This window comes from Mustela nivalis, assembly GCF_964662115.1.
Source record: "Mustela nivalis genome assembly, chromosome: 2".
Lineage (NCBI taxonomy): Eukaryota > Metazoa > Chordata > Mammalia > Carnivora > Mustelidae > Mustela > Mustela nivalis.
In genome coordinates this window covers 76,188,980-76,206,536 of record NC_139021.1, presented here as the reverse complement: position 1 = coordinate 76,206,536, position 17,557 = coordinate 76,188,980, and the positions used below count along the sequence as shown (strand labels likewise).

The 17,557-nt window shown below is 35.6% G+C and overlaps 1 protein-coding gene and 1 long non-coding RNA gene across 8 annotated transcripts in view; one reads left to right on the top strand and one right to left on the bottom strand.

The window, feature by feature from the left end:
* Positions 1–10,556, top strand: part of YTHDF3 (YTH N6-methyladenosine RNA binding protein F3) — a 40,063-nt gene extending 29,507 nt beyond the window's left edge. For all 7 annotated transcript variants that reach the window (XM_082713921.1, XM_082713923.1, XM_082713924.1 and 4 more), the window contains one exon: positions 7,432–10,556. In XM_082713921.1, the coding sequence (XP_082570047.1) occupies positions 7,432–7,455 (24 nt within the window). In that variant the 3' untranslated portion in view covers positions 7,456–10,556. The remainder of the gene's footprint in view (positions 1–7,431) is intronic.
* LOC309854630 lies at positions 2,470–3,992 on the bottom strand. The gene is made up of 2 exons (XR_014306322.1): positions 3,470–3,992; positions 2,470–3,252 (listed from the first exon to the last, which is right to left on the bottom strand). It is a non-coding gene; the product is annotated as an uncharacterized lncRNA (long non-coding RNA).
* Positions 10,557–17,557: the final 7,001 nt, after the last annotated feature.

The window sequence follows — 17,557 nt, the reverse complement described above, 5'->3', positions numbered from 1 at the left end:
TCCATTTTATAGTACACTTTGAGATTACTTGATCTTTGGTTGGTACAGATGAATTGTTTATAAATTACCAGACTGCATATACTTACTCAAACCTGAAATATTTCTTTATTGTGTAAATGCAGACTTGAGCACTGGAATCTTTTAAAGCAGTTTCTTTATTATAGTGTGGTCGTGCCGAGGATCAAGAATGTTCCTTCTCACTTACATAGAAATGTAAGTCTAAAAAAATTGAAGAATTGGCTTCCCAAAACAGAGTCTCCAAAGCATAATCATTATCCTTTCCCTTGATGATTTTTTTAAAATTTTGAATTTATTTTACAGTATAGAACTGATCTGTTTCCCTTATATTCTTTGTCTTTTGCCTTCTTAATGCCAAATGATTGATCATGTTTTTGGGATAGTGCAGGTCAGAAGCTTATCTCAGTATTAAAACACTTTAATGGATCTGGACAAATGTACAGGCTTTTGAACAGCTGGGGGTTTTATCCATCTGTTACTGCCCTTGTTTTGCTCTCTAGTGTGAAATTTTTCAGTCAGTAAGCCAATCTGAGTAGATTTTATTCCTGGTAAGTAATTAATTTTTCTGAGGAATTGAATCTGTTATATTTTAACTGTAGTCATTCTTTGTCTATAATTTTGTCTTTTTTTGAAACATGACTATTCTCCCACCCTGGCCACTGCCTCCGCTCCAGCTCTTTTTTTTGTTTTTTAATTTAAAAATGAAGTCTGATAATTTACTTGTTTTAACTTTGGGACGTAATTTTAACACTTTTCCCTATAAACAATAAAAAGAAGCAGGGCAGCCATTAAATTAACAATACCCTGAAGAACATCTATGCATTTCATATTTCTATGGCAATATGATATTTAATATATTTGGGATTTGTATTTTTCTAGCTTTTTAAAAACTTGATTTTGAATAATTTTTACATTTACAGAAATGTTACAAAGATAATACTGGATGTTTCTGTATGTCTAGTTTCTCGTAATACTGATATGTTACATAATGCTAGTATGTTTATCCAAACTAAGAAATTAACATTGGTACAGTATTATTAACTACAGATTTTTTTTCCAGATTTCCCCACTTTTCCCACTAATGTCTATTTCTGTTGAAGATCTGGAAAACCATTTTATATTTAGTTTTTATGTCTCCTTAGTCTTCCCTAAGCTAGGACAGACAATTCTTTGTTTTTCCTTGTCTCTCATGGTTTTAACACTTTTGAAGACTACAGGGCACATGTTTTTTAAGGTGGCTTTCAGTGTCCGTTTACCTAATGCTTTCTCGTAATCAGACTGAGTTTATGGGAAGAATACTGCATAACTAGTGTGTCTTTCTCAATCTAATTATAGGTAACTTAATACTCAGTGATACTAATTTTGATTACTTGGTTTAGGTTGTATCTGCTAGACTTCTCTAATATAAGTATTTTTTTCTTCCCTTTGCATACTGTGTTCTTAGAAGCAAGTCAGAATGTCCAGCCCCACACTTTAGAGGAGGAAAAGCAAGCCCTACCTCATGCAGGAAAGAATATTAAAAGAATTTGTGAAAAATTTTGTTACTTAGTTGTTATTTATTTGGCTCTTGTGTTTGTTCTTTTTCCTACTTCTAGAATATTCGTTTTGTCTTAGATCTATTCTATGGTTCTCTTATTTATTTTTTTTTTCTTTGTGATTTCTAGCTCTCTTTTTCTGCTTTGTAATTTGAGGTAATTTTTGGACTTAATATTCTACTCCTTAAATAAGGCAATGAGCATTTTGAAGCCCTTTCATTCATCTACTGAAATTTTCAATTTGAAAGTCAGATTTTCAAGCTAGACAAAAGGTGTTTGTTGCATTTGGGTCTCAAGTGACTGCCTGCCTGCTTTCTCTCTTTCTGTCTCTCTCTACCCTCTCTCCCCCTGCCACCAGGTATTCACTGGCTCTTTCCACAGTTCTCTTTCATTGTACTTATATTCCTTGTGCTTATTCTCATTTTCTTTTTGGATGGTGAGACTTCTTAGATACACAGTTGCTTTTTCCCTTTTGGCTTATGTAATCTTAGTTCTGGTTACTGAAATATCATTAATAGTGATAAACCTACCAGTGATTAAAAGGAAGTAAGTTATCTATTTGTAATGTTAAGGGCAAGCTTTTGGGTCTTCGGAGGACACTGAAGAAAATTTTGTTTTCTAGCTGTTTCCTAGGTAGGAAGTCTTAGCTCATCCATTATGCTCTGTCAAAAAGACATGGGTTAGCAAGTAAACTTCCTCCTGGAGCTCTTCTCCACTGGCCAAGTTCTGTTTCTGGGCCTTAGGTTCATACATTGGTCTTCAGTGTCTACTCAGCTCAAAATGGGGAAGAAACCCTATACCAGAGACTGAAAAGCCCTCAAATCTCCAAATCTGACTGGTTGAGGCCTAGCTGTATTATTAATGGCAAATGAGAGAAGGAGGGATCCCTGCAAATTGTTTTTTGAGTTGTCAGTCATTGTTAAAAGTGAAAATTCTATGAGTCACTTTGGAAAGTTTGTGTCATAAAGAGTGTGTGTTTAAAGTGCCTTCTTCTGAACTATCATTAAAGACATAGCTCTTAAGGTGTACTGGACCATGCTCCTTTTCTATAATTCGGGTTTTTTCCTTCCTGTATTACTTCCCAACAACACACCAGTACATTTTATTTATGATGACAGTTGTGTAATATGTATGTCATTTTAGAATAGCACAAGAAGTTATCACTGATAGCTCCATATTGCTTAATCTCATATTTCTAGTGGTCTGTAGTCAATAGCATGCCCATAGATCTCTCGTTATATTTAAATACTTATTTAATGTTAACAGTGTCAGGCTCAGTTCTAGATCTTGTTAATATAAATATGAGTTTTGTTGTCTTAAAGCCAAGGTATTGACCATATTCAGGAAGACCTGAGTTTTGTTGATGGACATTTATAATGCTAAGGACTTCCAAATATGTATAAACCGCCCCCCCATCCCCCACCCCGGGCCTTTCCTCCTGTCTCCAGACTCCTATGTCGGACAGCCCATTTGATACCTTCTCACAGCTGCCTAATAAGTGTCTGAAATCTAACTCCCCTCTTTCTTTGCCTGCTGCAAACCTTCTCTATGTACAGGGCGCCACTGCTCTTCCAGTTAAGGGGACTCATTCTTGACTCTTTCTTTCATAAACTCTGTCTCTAATCAGTTGATACATCAGTAAGTCAGTCTTGTTGATTCTGCTTTCAGAATGTATCTCAAAACCAAGCTCTGCATCTTTCTTCACCATCTAAGGGCTGTTATTCTTTTTTTTTTTTTTTTAAGATTTTATTTATTTATTTGAAATAGAGAGAGAGAGATCACAAGTAGGCAGAGAGGCAGGCAGAGAGAGTGAGAAGCGGACTCCCTGCCTAGCAGAGAGCCCGACGCGGGCCTCGATCCCAGGACCCTGAGATCATGACCTGAGCCGAAGGCAGAGGCTTAACCCACTGAGCCACCCAGGCACCCTAAGGGCTGTTATTCTTGTACTGGATTATTAACTGTGCTAGTTTTACTGGCCTTCCCATTCTCACCTTTGCTTCTCTACACTATTACCAGCAAAACAGCCTTAGAAGAGATCCTTTTGTGACAAGTGAGACTTAACTGTTACATTCTCATTCTTCTCTTGACACTGTTAGTATCAAAGTATTGCTACCCTCAAAATACTCAGGAGATGCTCCCCCTTTATCTAGTCTCTGGAATAGTTGGTGTTAGTTTAGAATGATCAGTTCTAGGACCATTAATTAATACTATGTGAGTCTGGAGGCTCTTGGCTGGCTCTTGGTCTCAGGGTCTTGGGTTTGAGCCCTAGCGTTAGGTGTAGAGGTTACATACGTGCATGCATACATACTTACATAGGTATATAACAAATAAAAACACGGGGGCACCTTGGTGGCTTAGTGGGTTAATGCCTCTGCCTTCAGCTCAGGTCATGATCTCAGGGTCCTGGGATTGAGCCCCGCATCAGCTCTCTGTTCAGCAGGGAGCCTGCTTCCTCCTCTCTCTCTGTCTCTCTGCCTACTGTGATCTCTCTCAAATAAATAAATAAAATTAAAAAAAAAAAAAACCGAGCCTGATGGGGTTTTGTGTGGGGTAGTTTTTAATCATTGATTTATGTTCTTTAGTTATTAGAAGTCTCTTCTGCAGGTTTTCTGTTTATTCTTGAATTTAGTTTGGTAAATTGTATGTAGGTAAATTTTATTTTTAGGAAGTTGTTTTAAGGTATTTTTCATATTGGCATGAATAGTATTTTTATTTTTTAATTGTATCAGTCTTCATGATACTTAAAATGTATCTTCGTTTTAAATCAGTCCTTCCAGAGATTTTTCTGTTGCTAGGTTTTTTTTCCCTCTCCAGACACTAGCTCTTCTTGCAAACACCAATTTTTATTCTCTTTGGTTCTATTTATTCTTGTTTTCTGTTTCATTATTTTCTGCTGCAATCTGATTTCATTCCTTCTACTTTTGGGGACTTATTACTCATTTCCTAACTTACTGAGTTGGATGATAGCTCATTATTTTTGAGCCTTTTTTTATTCTTTTCAGTTTTGCACATGTACATTCCTAAGTGTTTGGTGGGCCATAGACTAAGCATTTTCATTGTACTGATGTAAAAATTTTTGAATTTCCATTATGATTTTTGGGGAGACTTTTAGGAGTATGTTTTTAGAATTTCCAAATGTTGGTAAGGTGTTTTGTTGTTGTTTACCTGTTTTGCTTCTAAAACTGATGTCAGAAAATGTGATGTTGTATGACGTGGACTCCAGTAGTTATTGAGATTTGCTTTCCAGTCTGACATGTAGTCACCTTTTTTGGTGGTTCATTGTGAACCCTGTAATTGCCTCGGTTTTCTGTCTTATGTATATGCAGCCTACATTTTTATTAATATTTCCATTTTACCAATTACAGAGAAATGTGTTAAATTCTCCTGCTGTAATGAGAAGCATGTAAAATTTTCTTTATAATTCTGACAACTTCTAATGTATGTAAAGTTTTTTTTAGTTTAATATTGTGTCATAGCTTATTTTAAAAATGTCTGTTATTTAGTATGTAGTGACCGTTTTATCTCCCAACAATGGTTTTTGCCTTTAAATCAGTTTTGTCTGGTATAAATATAATTCTATCAGTTTTTAGTTGGTTTGTGTTGTCTTAGATCTTTTCATTACTTTTAACTTTGTGTCATTATGTTTTAGGTTATTTTCTTGTAATCATGTATAACTGGATTTTTGAAGCATCTGAATTGTTTTCATTGATGAACATACATTTTTTTGATGCTTGATATAAATGTGTATTTTTGCTGTCTTATTTTGTACTTTCTAATTAAATGTAGATCATTCAAGCCCCCCACCCCCGACCCATCTGTTCTATTGGATTGATTTTTTTTCCTCTTTTTCTGTCCACTGAGTTGGAAGTTATGCATTACACATATAGATTTATTATAGTAAGTGTAATTTTACATATTTTAAATTTGATCCAGTTAAAGTGCATAGTTGATTACTGTTCAAACTGAAATAGCATCTCTAACTTCTATTTAAGTAATACATGGTCCTCATTGATACAGCTGATCATCTTCCTTGAGTTAAATTTCTCTTTGTCTTACATATCCTTAAATAGTGCCTTGTTTTTTTGTCTGTACTTTTGGGGCCCTTTGTGGAGTTGATGAATTTCTCTAGATTTTTATATCTGGCTAATTAAAGCAGGTTTCAAAATTTTTCATACAAATCTATCTGTTTCCTTCCATTTAAAACTGATTTTATGTTTAGGCTGTTTTCTTCTAAGCACTTAAGGCCTTTGTAAAATTAAACTGTAGCTCCCCAGTACCAAATTATCTTTTTTTTTTTTATGTTGTTGAATTTTTGTTTATATCCTTTTGAAATGTGATTAATTAGGTAGCTTTGTGTCTGCTTTCATTTTGTTTTATTTAATTTCAGAGTCTTTCACTGATAATGTGTATAAAATGATTTGTAGCTATCGTGGTAGGGATTTATTTGATTAGCTTTCTGTATAAAGTACTATTCTTCAAGTTCTAGGAGTAAATTAAAATAAAAAAGGAATTTAGTAACAAAGAAATTAAAAAGTTCTCTTTGGAATGTAAAATACAGTTTTCTTTCTTTTTTTTTTTTTAAGATTTTTATTTATTTATTTGACAGGCAGAGATCACAAGTAGGCAGAGAGGCAGGCAGAGGGAGAGAACAGAGGAAGCAAGCTCCCTGCTGAGCAGAGAGCCCTACGCGGGGCTCGATCCCAGGACTCTGAGATCATGACCTGAGCCGAGGGTAGAGGCTTTAACCCATTGAGCCACCCAGGCGCCCCAAAATACAGTTTTCTGATGCTGTCACAGGATGGGAACTTATTTTGACCAGTTGCAAAGTGCATTCATATTTATTATAGAACATTTAATGCTCTTGGAAATATAAAATGGAAGTAGTGAAAACAGAGAGTGAGTCTTATAATTTGTTTAAACACAGGTAATTTTCAGAGTGTGTTCTCTGGACCAGCAGTGTCTGGATCACCTGTGAACTTGTTTAAAGTAAAAACTTACAGGGGCACCTGGATGGCTCAGTCGGTGAAGCATCTGCCTTTGACTGGATCATGATCCCAGGGTCCAGGGATACATCTTCACATCTGGCTCCCTGCTTGGTGTGGAGCCTGCTTCTCGCTCTCCTTCCTTCTCCCCCTGCTTGTGGCTCTCTGTCAAATAAATAAAATCTTGAAAAATAATAAAACAAGATGGTGCAAACAGACTATATGATGCATTCACTTGATAGACATGCACAACGCTGGTCATCCTTTTTTCACAGGTAGAAGTACTATAGATAAATACTTGGTTAATAAACATTGAGAAAATATCACTCAGTTTAATTTTTGTTCAAGGGATTTCCACTTAAAGGAAATAATAAGTAATCATGTTTCTTGATAGGGAAAAGTTACAATATAATGAATGTGAGAATGTGATATAGAGGAAGTTTGTGATTCACGGTATTTTTTAGTTACTACTAGAATCTTAACGTAATACAACTTGAATGCAATTTAATGCAACTCTTCCTTTCCTCCTAACTCTGCCTAGCCAAAAGTTTTCATATTGTTTCAGAGGCCTTTTTGTCTGTTTTGATACCTCACCATTAAAAACTCATTGAAAGGCCTAAAAACACATTTCATACTCTCCTTAAAATTTCTTGGGAAGATAGGGTTGTGGAGAGGGCCATACTCTCCTGAAATAGGTCTTTGTGTTTGAATTGCTTAATTTTGAAATGTTTCATGGTAATCAGCCCTCTGTGGTTGTGGGCAGGTAAATCTTTTTTACTTACTCCAATTAGTATTTGAAGAAGTTTTTATGAAGATGGTTTGCATTATAGTACAAATAATTTAAATTTTTAAATAATGGTGGTATTTTATTAAAATTCTTTGTGTTTTTCTTTCAGGAGAGAAATAGAAACAAACAATAACCATATGAAGATGTCCTGTTAGAATTACAACACTAATGATGTAGACTCTGGAAATGCCTAATAAGTCAAAGAAGACATTATTAAAGCTTTTTTTCTGCTTAAGGTGACATCTTTGAACTCTAACACAGAATTGACTCTTCTTGTAATGGTTTTCATCAGCGCATCTGCCCTTATACTCTCACCAAACACACTTGAGAACTGTAACTTCGTCAAGCACTTTCTGTCCTGAAGCTTTTACCAGTATCTGCTGTCTTTTGTAATTATGCATCCTAGCTAAGGCACAGAAGACTGAATGAATGCAAGGATTCATTAACTCTTTGAATTTGTTAAATACTAACAGTTAACCATTAGAAGTGGTTCAATGATGTAAGAGTCACACTGCTTCAACTTTTTCTTTGTTGTAGTTTTTAAATTGTCAATTTTTAGCTATTTGACAGATTAAAAGCAAAATAATCATGCCATATTTAGTCCTGGAGTTCAAGTCTAAATGTTTATGTGAAAAATTATTGTAGTAAACTTTTAATATGGCAAAGCAACCTTAAGCTCTATTTTAGCCAAATGAAACATAATCTGAAATTATATTAGAACATTTCCCTTGTCTTCAAACTGTTTGGTGTAACAGAATATTGATATGCAGCTTGGTGGATTTCACCAATTAATGCACATTCTTCTCCCCTCCTTCCCCCAATAATATGTATACTGAAAAATGTGCATTTGTCTGAGGAATTATTTTGTTTGCTACCACTTAATGAATCTCAAAATTTTGAGTAAATGTACCTCAGTCTAATCAGACTTTTTATGACCTTTATAACTACATTTAAAACCCTTTAATTCCTATTTCTGGGTGTTTGCGAGCCTGATTGCTATCATGAAGTAAAAATTTATTACTCTAGGTATTCACTAGCTAAATAAACATAGTTCTTGTTTAGCAAGCATATACTGTTCCTCAACTCTTTTCTCCAGCTTTTGCAGTGTCCTGGCATCCTTAAAATACTTTGAAAATATGGCCTTGATCCATGGATTAAATCAGTATCTAAGTGAATGTGTTGATGTTTTATTGATCAGATCTATATAAATGGGAATACAGCATATATCTGGGTATTCTTATAGTTATCTTTTTAACATCTTATTTTTTTTCATTAATTACATATCAACATTAATTTTGTAACTTGAAACAAATTGATTTTGTATAATTAAATGTGTCAAGCATCTGTATTAACTGATTTGGTGGCATAAGGTTATGAAGATAATGTACCGCCCCTTATATTACTGTTCCAAAAGGAGAAAACTATGTAGAAAGATACATTAAGGGTGAAAATAGCAATATAGTAGATTTGAATACCTTGATGTTTTGCATTACTCCATTTATGTTTACATCATGTTTAGAAATGTTTTCATTTACTATAGTCTTTGGTCACTTCAATTCAAAAATTTAGTGACAGATACTTCTTTGAGGCTTTCATTTATATAATTTTTTTGTACAATGTTTTCTTAAATGTACAAATACTGTATTCAAGTGGAAAAAAATACAGTATTTGTAATAATTTTAGCTACTTCACAGTTCTTTGGTAGTCCCAGTGTAGTTTTATCAGTGTTTACTGAAGGGAACATCAAAATGTTAATGGTGTATTACAGAATAAAGTCTTTCTTAAAGGAAAATTGCACCTATTTTACCTTTTTAAGAGTAAGCCATGAAATCTTGTAACATGTCTCTTAACTATTTATAATGAAAATTGGCATTTGGGTATAGTCACCATAGCAATGGTCTACATCCCTAAGATTATATAGGTAGGACATGTCAAAGATGACTGTTGTCACTCTGGAGGTCCTATTAGACAAAACTGTAAAGGGGTGACCTTGTAGGAAGGGTCTGAGTCCTCTCTCTTGAGGTTCTCTTTTTCTTGGTGCTTTATTAGTGACTCTGAATATTTTTATAAAACTAGTTACATTATAAGTGGATTCAAACTTGTTTAATTTACATTAAGTTTCTATGTAAGAAGTGTCACTCACTCAGCAAGCAGGCTGATTACAGTAGCAGACTCTGATGTCAGATGTAGTTGAGTAGTCTATTCATGGTGAGGAATACATCCCAGTGCCTTTAACCTGGATTTCTAATATTAAGTGAAATGGGTGCAGCATTCCTTTGGGTGGGGGGGACAAAATAACAAAACAAAAAAACTTTTTTCAAAATTGGTATATTTTTTTTCTCATTTAAGTTTTCTTCAGAGCACCTGCCTTCTCTTCCTCTTTGGTCTGTCAGTGTATGGCAAAAAAGTTTTTTTCTCTAAGCAAAATTATTACAGATTGTCTCAATAGCACAACTAACTAAATATTTCTTAACTGTAGGGACCAAAAGGAAGAGAACCTGGGCTCTACAGCAGGAGACACATCATCAAATGTTGGAATAATCACAAATTAAGACATTACTGGCCCAGCAAATTGCTTGCTTTTAATACTTTTCCAAGATCTGGTTTGACTGTTTCTAATTAAAGTTATCGTATGTGGGTATTTTATTTTGAAAGGTATTATAGTTTGTATATTTAACAGTAAGGGGGAAAATGTAACCAAAATTAGTATTCTTTCTCTATACATATTGGTACTTGAAGATTCCTTTCAGAAGAAACCCCAGCCTTTTCCTAATTTTTAGTACTTAATTCCTCATTTTAACTCGAGTGATCTTTCTAATTAAAAAGCTGTGTTCTTTTTGAATACCATGCATGGGGGTTAAGCTGATGTTAAAACAGTTTGCAATAAAAAAGAATCAGCTTAAATCATTTAATCATTTCAAGTGCATTCTGCATCCTATAAAAATAAGTTTGAAAAACTTAAGAGAATTGTGTTTTCATTAAGTTTTGCATATCTTTTGTTATGCCATGTAAATTCCCTTCTTTTTCGTATGATTAAAGAAAGGTTATGATAAAATGATTAGTTCATTTACATTCACTTGTAGCAATTACATGAGAAATTGAATTTTGTCGTGTTTGGGTTTGTTCATTCCTGTGAATGATGGTACAGTTAGGTGAGATTTTCTGTTATGGTACCCAAACTCACCATTTGGTCCTCTTTAATCTTTGAGGGTTTCAATAAAAATTGTTCACTCATATCTGTGTTTTTTCCATTTTATCTTCAAAAATATGTATTGCCTGCCCTATTATGGATTTCCTGATTGATGGTTCTCTCGAGTACAAATAGATTGTATCGCTTGTTTTAGTTGGCCATTTAAATTAACTGGGGAAATTAAAGAGAGGGGGATAACAGTTTATCCTAATCTTTATCCGCTCCAGTGAGCTTATTCAATTACATGCTCTTAATACTAAACTTAGAGCAAAAGAGAAAGAGGCCTATTTGTTTTCATGTAATAGGAGGAAGTGGTGGTACCAGCTGTCTAATAACCCTAATCCCCCATTCTTGGTACCAGGGAATGCTTTTCTAACAGTCTGTATGTTATCCTTTGGGATAGATAGAGCTTATGTAGATCGTGATGAGTCTGGCTGCTGCATTGATTATTGGCTGGGCTCTAAGGTACTTGTTCTGATGGGGGAAGAAACTAAAGAGTTCTGTGCTGTCACAGCTTAGATTTGTAGAACACTGATGGTATGTGATGGAGGCACAGTTTAACAGATTCACCCCAGGTGTCCCACACTGGCATCATCAGAAACCTCCTTTTTACTGGTCATTTCCTAAAGGGAGGGTTTGCATCTCATCGGCATATTTACATTCAAGGCTACTCATTTGTTGTTGGGACCCTAATTCTTACCTGCCTGGCTTTATCTTGCTTAGTGATGCTAGGTTTAGTAAGTAGTCTAGGAACTAAAATATTATTGTAGTCCGAAGTTAACAGGCTAACTCAGGGCTTTCTAATTACACTACTTGTAATTGCATGATCTTGAGGTGTGCTCTTTGCTCATTCCTTTTGGTGTACTAGTGAAAAGTAGAACTATGTATCACCTACACGTGGTAGTAGCAGTTTAAATACAGTTTATTTTTAAAATACTGCACTAAGTTCAGAATTTGTCTGCTCTCTAATTTGAGTTGCCTGTGCAGCATTGGGACTAAATGTAAATGAAACACTATTTTTGTAAAACTTAGAATGCAAGGAAGATCTAAGTGCAGTTCATAACACTGACCGGTTCCTCATCCCTTCCTGCCACCCCACTTGCACGTCAACAGAATTCCCCTTACATAGAATAGGCTTATGGATGTAGATATTTGAAGGTTGTTTAGAAATATTATTGGCTCTGTCTGACATATCTGTAATCAGAATGGAATTAGCATATAGCTGAAGATCTTAGAATTGAAAGTTGAAAGACCAGACTTTGAGTTACTTCTAACTGGTGGATCGATACTGAGCAAATTTCCTTTGTTTCAGTGCACTTACCAAGAGATTAGTGTAGAATGCCTCCAAGTTCTGAAGTTTTATAATTTAGGATTTTTAAAAAGATTTTATTTATTTATTTGAGACAGAGCACAAGGAAGAGCAGAGGGAGAAGCAGACTCTCCGCTGAGCAGGGAGCCTGGTGCGGGGCTCAGTCCTGGGACCCCTGAGACCATGACCTGAGCCACCCACCCACCTCTATAATTTATGATTTCCATAGCTTTGTACACTGTGACTTATTCTAGCAGTGGTGAATGTTAGGTCTTGAAAAGTTTGGAAACCAATATAATTTTTAATAGTCATCCTTTATTTTCAGAATATTAGTAATGAAGACCCCAAATTAGATTTTATTCATTTTATTTGATGGGAATATGACCACTGCTTCCCTTCAGTGAATTTTGAAGTTCAGTGGTACAAAATCTTCATCTTTTCCATAGTATTGCTAAAAAGAGACAAGGGAATGTGTTCCAAAGAAATCCAAAGTTTTTTGTTTTTTGTTTTCATTTTACTGCCATTTTACATTATCCTTATGGATTTTTTTAGTACAGTTTTTTAAAGAACAGTTTTACAAAAAAGTTGGGGAGACAGGACTGAGCTCCGATATACCTTGCACCCAGCTTTCCTTATTAACATCTTACATTAATATGGTATGTTTGTTACAATTACTAGACCAGTTTGATGGTACATTATCATACTTTGCTTGAGATTTTTAAGTTTTACCTCATGTCCATTTTCTAGACTGGGTTGCCATCGAGGCTAGCACATTACCTTTAGTAGGCCATGTCTTGTTAGGTTCCTCTTGGCTATGGTGGTTTCTCGGACTTATTTTTGAAGATCTTGACAGTACTGAGTACTGGTCAGATATTTTGTAGAATGCCTCTCTGGAATTTTATCTCACAATTTTCTTAGGATTTAACTGAGTTTATGAATTTTGGGAGGGGGAATACCACATAGGGAAATTGCCATTTCCATCACATCGTGGCGAAGATGCATAGCCCCGGCATATGCTCGTTGATGTTGACCTTGGTCACCTGGCCGAGGTGGTGTTTCTCCATTGTAAAGTCACTCTTTCTCCTTGCTGAAGAATCAGTCTACACTTCAGTGGGCAGTTGTGTTCCCCCTTATTCTCGTATTTTTGAAGAAGAATATAAGAATATATTTTATTACTACTTAGCCTCATCCCTCAATGCATTTTCCTTTTTGCTTGTATCATTTTAGAACTTTCCTTTCACTTTCTCCTTTTTTCAGTAGAACAGTTGTATATTGGAGGAATTCCAATGGAGGAATTCTAATTCATACCTACTCCCTGAGTTCAAAATCTGTGTATAGAATGATGATTTTAACAAAGGGATTGAAGATAAATAGTTTTGGTTTTTTTTTAAGATTTTGTTTATTTGACAGAGATCACAAGTAGGCAGGCAAAGAGAGAGGGAGAAGCAGGCTCCCCATTGAGCAGAGAGCCCGATGTGGGGCTCGATCCCTAGGACCCCGAGATCGTGACCTGAACCGAAGGCAGAGGCCTAACCCATCGAGCCACCCAGGTGCCCCTTAAATAAATCTTAATAAAGGAGATTTAGATAAAGGCAAAATATCTTGATCTTATTTGTAAGTAAGAACAGATGGTCAAATCTGAACAAATTCAGATTTGGCTAGGTTGAAAGCCCCGAGTTCAGAGCTAAATAGTTAGGTTACAGTGCTTCTTTCCATTAAAAAGAAAGGGTGATTTAAATAGCTTGGCATCTGTCTTTTGATGGAATTCTTTTGAAATAACTTCTGAGTCTGCTGCATAATATTCTGGCAAAGAGCATGGACATTGGAGGCCTACAGACTTGTCCTTAAATTCTAGGTCTATTAAACTAGATCCAAGCCTAGCTTTCCTCATCAATTAAAAAAATTAAAAATAAAAAAATGAAAACAGATCCTTTTTCAGAAGGATTAAATGCGGTAACACTCAGAAAGTGCTTATTAGCACAGTCCCTGGACCTGTGGCAAATCTTCAAATATTAACTGTTCTTTTTTATTCAGAATTTAGAGAATTAGGAGAATTTAAAATTTATTGATTGCCATTGAAGATTTCTCAGGGTAAATCTTCACTAACATGCAGTTTAGAGGTTGTAGAAAACGGATAACTTTCAATTCATAATGTTCTATTACTGAGATCCTGAGAACAGTCACTTCCTGAATAAAGCTTAAATTACCATTTATCTTTGTTTTGCCAACTTTTGGTTTTCAGAGTTTTAACTGACTGTCAGCCATACTTTTTCTAAATAAGTAAAATGTAACAACATAAAATTAGTTTCTATCTGGCTAGAGCAGAGCAGATGGCAGAACCAAAGGCAAATTAGACCAAAAGGAAAGCAAATATGGGGGAATAACATAAGAAAACCTATAAACAATAGAAGAACACTGAAGCCAAAGATGAAAATTAGATCCTAAGAATTTTTTTTTGCTTTGTTACAGACACTCCTTGATATTGATACCATTTAAGTGTGTTAGTATCCAATGACAAAGCTAAAACAATGTAGTAATGAGTTTGATGCCTTTTATTCAAGGGAAAATAATCCATGAATTAGGCAGTACAGTGCCTCCCAAGCAGCAGAGCGCGCTTCCTGAAGGATTTTGGGCAAGTGCCAGTTTTACAGAATGCTGGAAGAGGCAGGAGGGAAACAGGTCATGACTGGTTAGCAGGTCCTTTTTTCTAGGGTAAGGTGAGCTAGCTAGGTGGAGTTGGAGGACTGTGATTGGTGTGTGTGCGGTTTCCTTGACAGGTGTCTCAGGTGTAAGTGCACGCCGACTTGGGTTCAGTTTCCTCACAGCCTGGCCACTGGGGCAGCCTCCATTTTGTGAGTGCCAAAATACAAATCAACTATCATTAATAAATAGTAAGGGCTTCATCATGAATGGTAACAATTTAGAATGAAAACACTAATGTGTATGTGTTACCTCCTCGTTTCATCAGCTATACTATGCAATGTAGAAGCAAGAGGTGTTTGACATCCACGAAACAAGATGGCAGTTTTAACCCTCCTAGTATGTATTTGAAAGAAAGCTATCTTAGGGTAAAAACTTTACAGGTAGAACTTTAACATGATATCATTGCATGCTAATATTGAAGCTATGATCTCCTGCTAAGATACTAAGTGTGTTATTTGTGCTTGGGCTTGCTGTATGAACTGACTTGCATCCCCCTCTGTGAAGCACCTGGTGCCTGGAGCACACTTGGTTCGTGCATCTCATGGCTATTCTGTAGTTTGTTCATGTGTGTAAGCTGCCCAAGGGTCATCTGGGCTTCTGTCTAAACTCACTGATTCCAGTTGTACTTGTTTATTTTATTGTGAAATTTAAATATGTAAACTGATAAAATGTGACTGAATGAGTTGTTTCTATGAAAACCTAAATTGGCGGCTTTGGAAATACCTGATAGAGGTGAGTTGTCTAATTAGGTGTAGATCAGAAAACTGTAAGCACTTGTCAGCAAAGTCAGAAAAATGTGCAAGTTTACACACAGTGTACGAGTGTATCTTCAGTTCTCACTCCCGTGGGAAATCTTAGGTGATGCATTAAAGGTGAGGCATGGTATGGAAGAAAGACATCAGGGAACTTGCATCACCAGATTCCTATTCAAAGAAAAAGTCTTGGACATATATCAAATAATTGGTGAATTAAAGTATATGTCTCTTTTAAGTTACAATGCTTCAAGTTTTTTTTGTATCACTTCTTATGAATCCATTCCTTAACTAACACCAGTTTCCTTATTTAACACTGTTCATATTTAAGATTTTTAACCTTAAATTATTCTTTTAAAGTCTGAAAACTTTTTTGCCTCTGCATTAAACAGATTAACCGTTTTCTGCATGCGGCTGCTTATGTACATGTGTAATGATAAGCTGTTATGATATCTTTGCAAATAAATTTAATAAAGAGAAAGAAGTATTCATATCACTTAGAAAATGGAATGGGCTAGCACTTACATATTTATTTCAAATACTTAAAGTGTAAGAAATGTTTTCTGTATGAAATGCTGGAGAGAAGACATACACCCAGTAACAATTACTGGTATCTACATTGACAGCCATAGAACTCTTGTCAAGTTTTGGAAGTTGCCTTGAGTAAACCACTTCTCTTTTGGGAAGAAAGGCACTTGTTTCCTTTCTAAGAGCTTATATAAACTGATGGTTCCCCCCATTACTCCCTTTTAAAAAGGAAAAAACAAAGGAAGAAAAAGTCAGCATTAAGTAGTTACTTTGGAATTATGTAGCTTTGGCTTTCCATATAGGCTTATTTTTTTTTTTTCATTTTGAATTTGCTTGTTGATAAAAACAAACGAAAAACTGATAGAGTACTTTCCTATAGCATATAAATGAAATAAACTATTTATTCACATTAGTATTTATTTTCGACTGGGTTAAATGATTTTACAAAAGAACTTTTGAACAGCTTTCTCTCAAAGGTTCAAATATTTAAAAGATCCATCAATACCAAGTTTTATTTACATGTAGCTACCCATCTTCTTTAGTTCATGTTTATAGTTCTTTGAGGAAACCCTTCCATTCACAGTGAGGTCTTAGCTAGTTTCAAGGAAAATCTCAGATGTTTCATTATTGTGCATCTTTTTTTTTTGTTTGTTTTTTTTTACACAATTCAGGAACTTTGCACAAGCTCACAGTAGACACACAGATTATTTACTACCTTAGAGTGGATCTACTTCCCAGTACTTACTGGACTCTACAGTAATTTTATTAATAATAAATCTACCACCAATAAATGTCCCATTTGTAATACATAATATTCACAATATGTAATATTAATAATGTCAAATCTATTAACAGGTTGGGTAGCAGTACTCAAAACACTTTAGTCTCAAGACCCCATTACACCCAAATTATTGAGGAATCCAAAGAGCTTTTGTTCATGTGGCTTATATCTTGATATTCATCATACTGAAAGTGTTCAGTCTTTGAAGTATCACTTCCCATGTAATCTGGAAAACTGGACTTGTGCCCTCCTGAGAGAATGAGAGAGGAAAAGTCTTAGTGTGATTATGAATATATTTGGGCAGACCCCTTGGGACACCACTTCTCTGAGGCACACTTCGTTGATGGACTGGGGGTGTTCATACTCCACTGAGTGGATGGGTATCCTTAACAAGATCTGTCAAATCACTTCTTGAGTTCTGTCTTGGCAACTCCCCACCATACGCACTCCCAGGGCCCCTTACCTTCCTGCAGGTGCATACCAATTTTTTTCCTTTTTGATCTATGAACATAAAGTCAAAAACACATCTCAGCAGATTCATTACAAGGGGTCTATTGATTCATTAGCTTTTAGTCATCGCTGCACTTAAAAAATTTTTTTTAAAGATTTTTTTTTTTTTTTAATTTATCTGACAGAGATCACAAGTAGGGAGAGAGAGGAGGAAGCAGGCTCCCTGCAGAGCAGAGAGCCCGATGTGGGGCTCGATCCCAGGAACCTGGGATCATGACCTGAGCCGAAGGCAGAGGCTTAACCCACTGAGCCACCCAGGTACCCCCCCCAATTTTTTTTTTTTAATTTATTTGACAGAGACACAGGAAGGGAGGGAACACAAGCGGGGGGGTGGGGGTGGGAGAGGGAGAAGCAGGCTTCCCGCTGAGCAGGGAGTCCGATGTGGGGCTTGATCCTAGGACCCTGGAATCATGATCTGAGCCCAAGGCAGATGGTTAACGACTGAGCTAGCCAGGTAGCCCC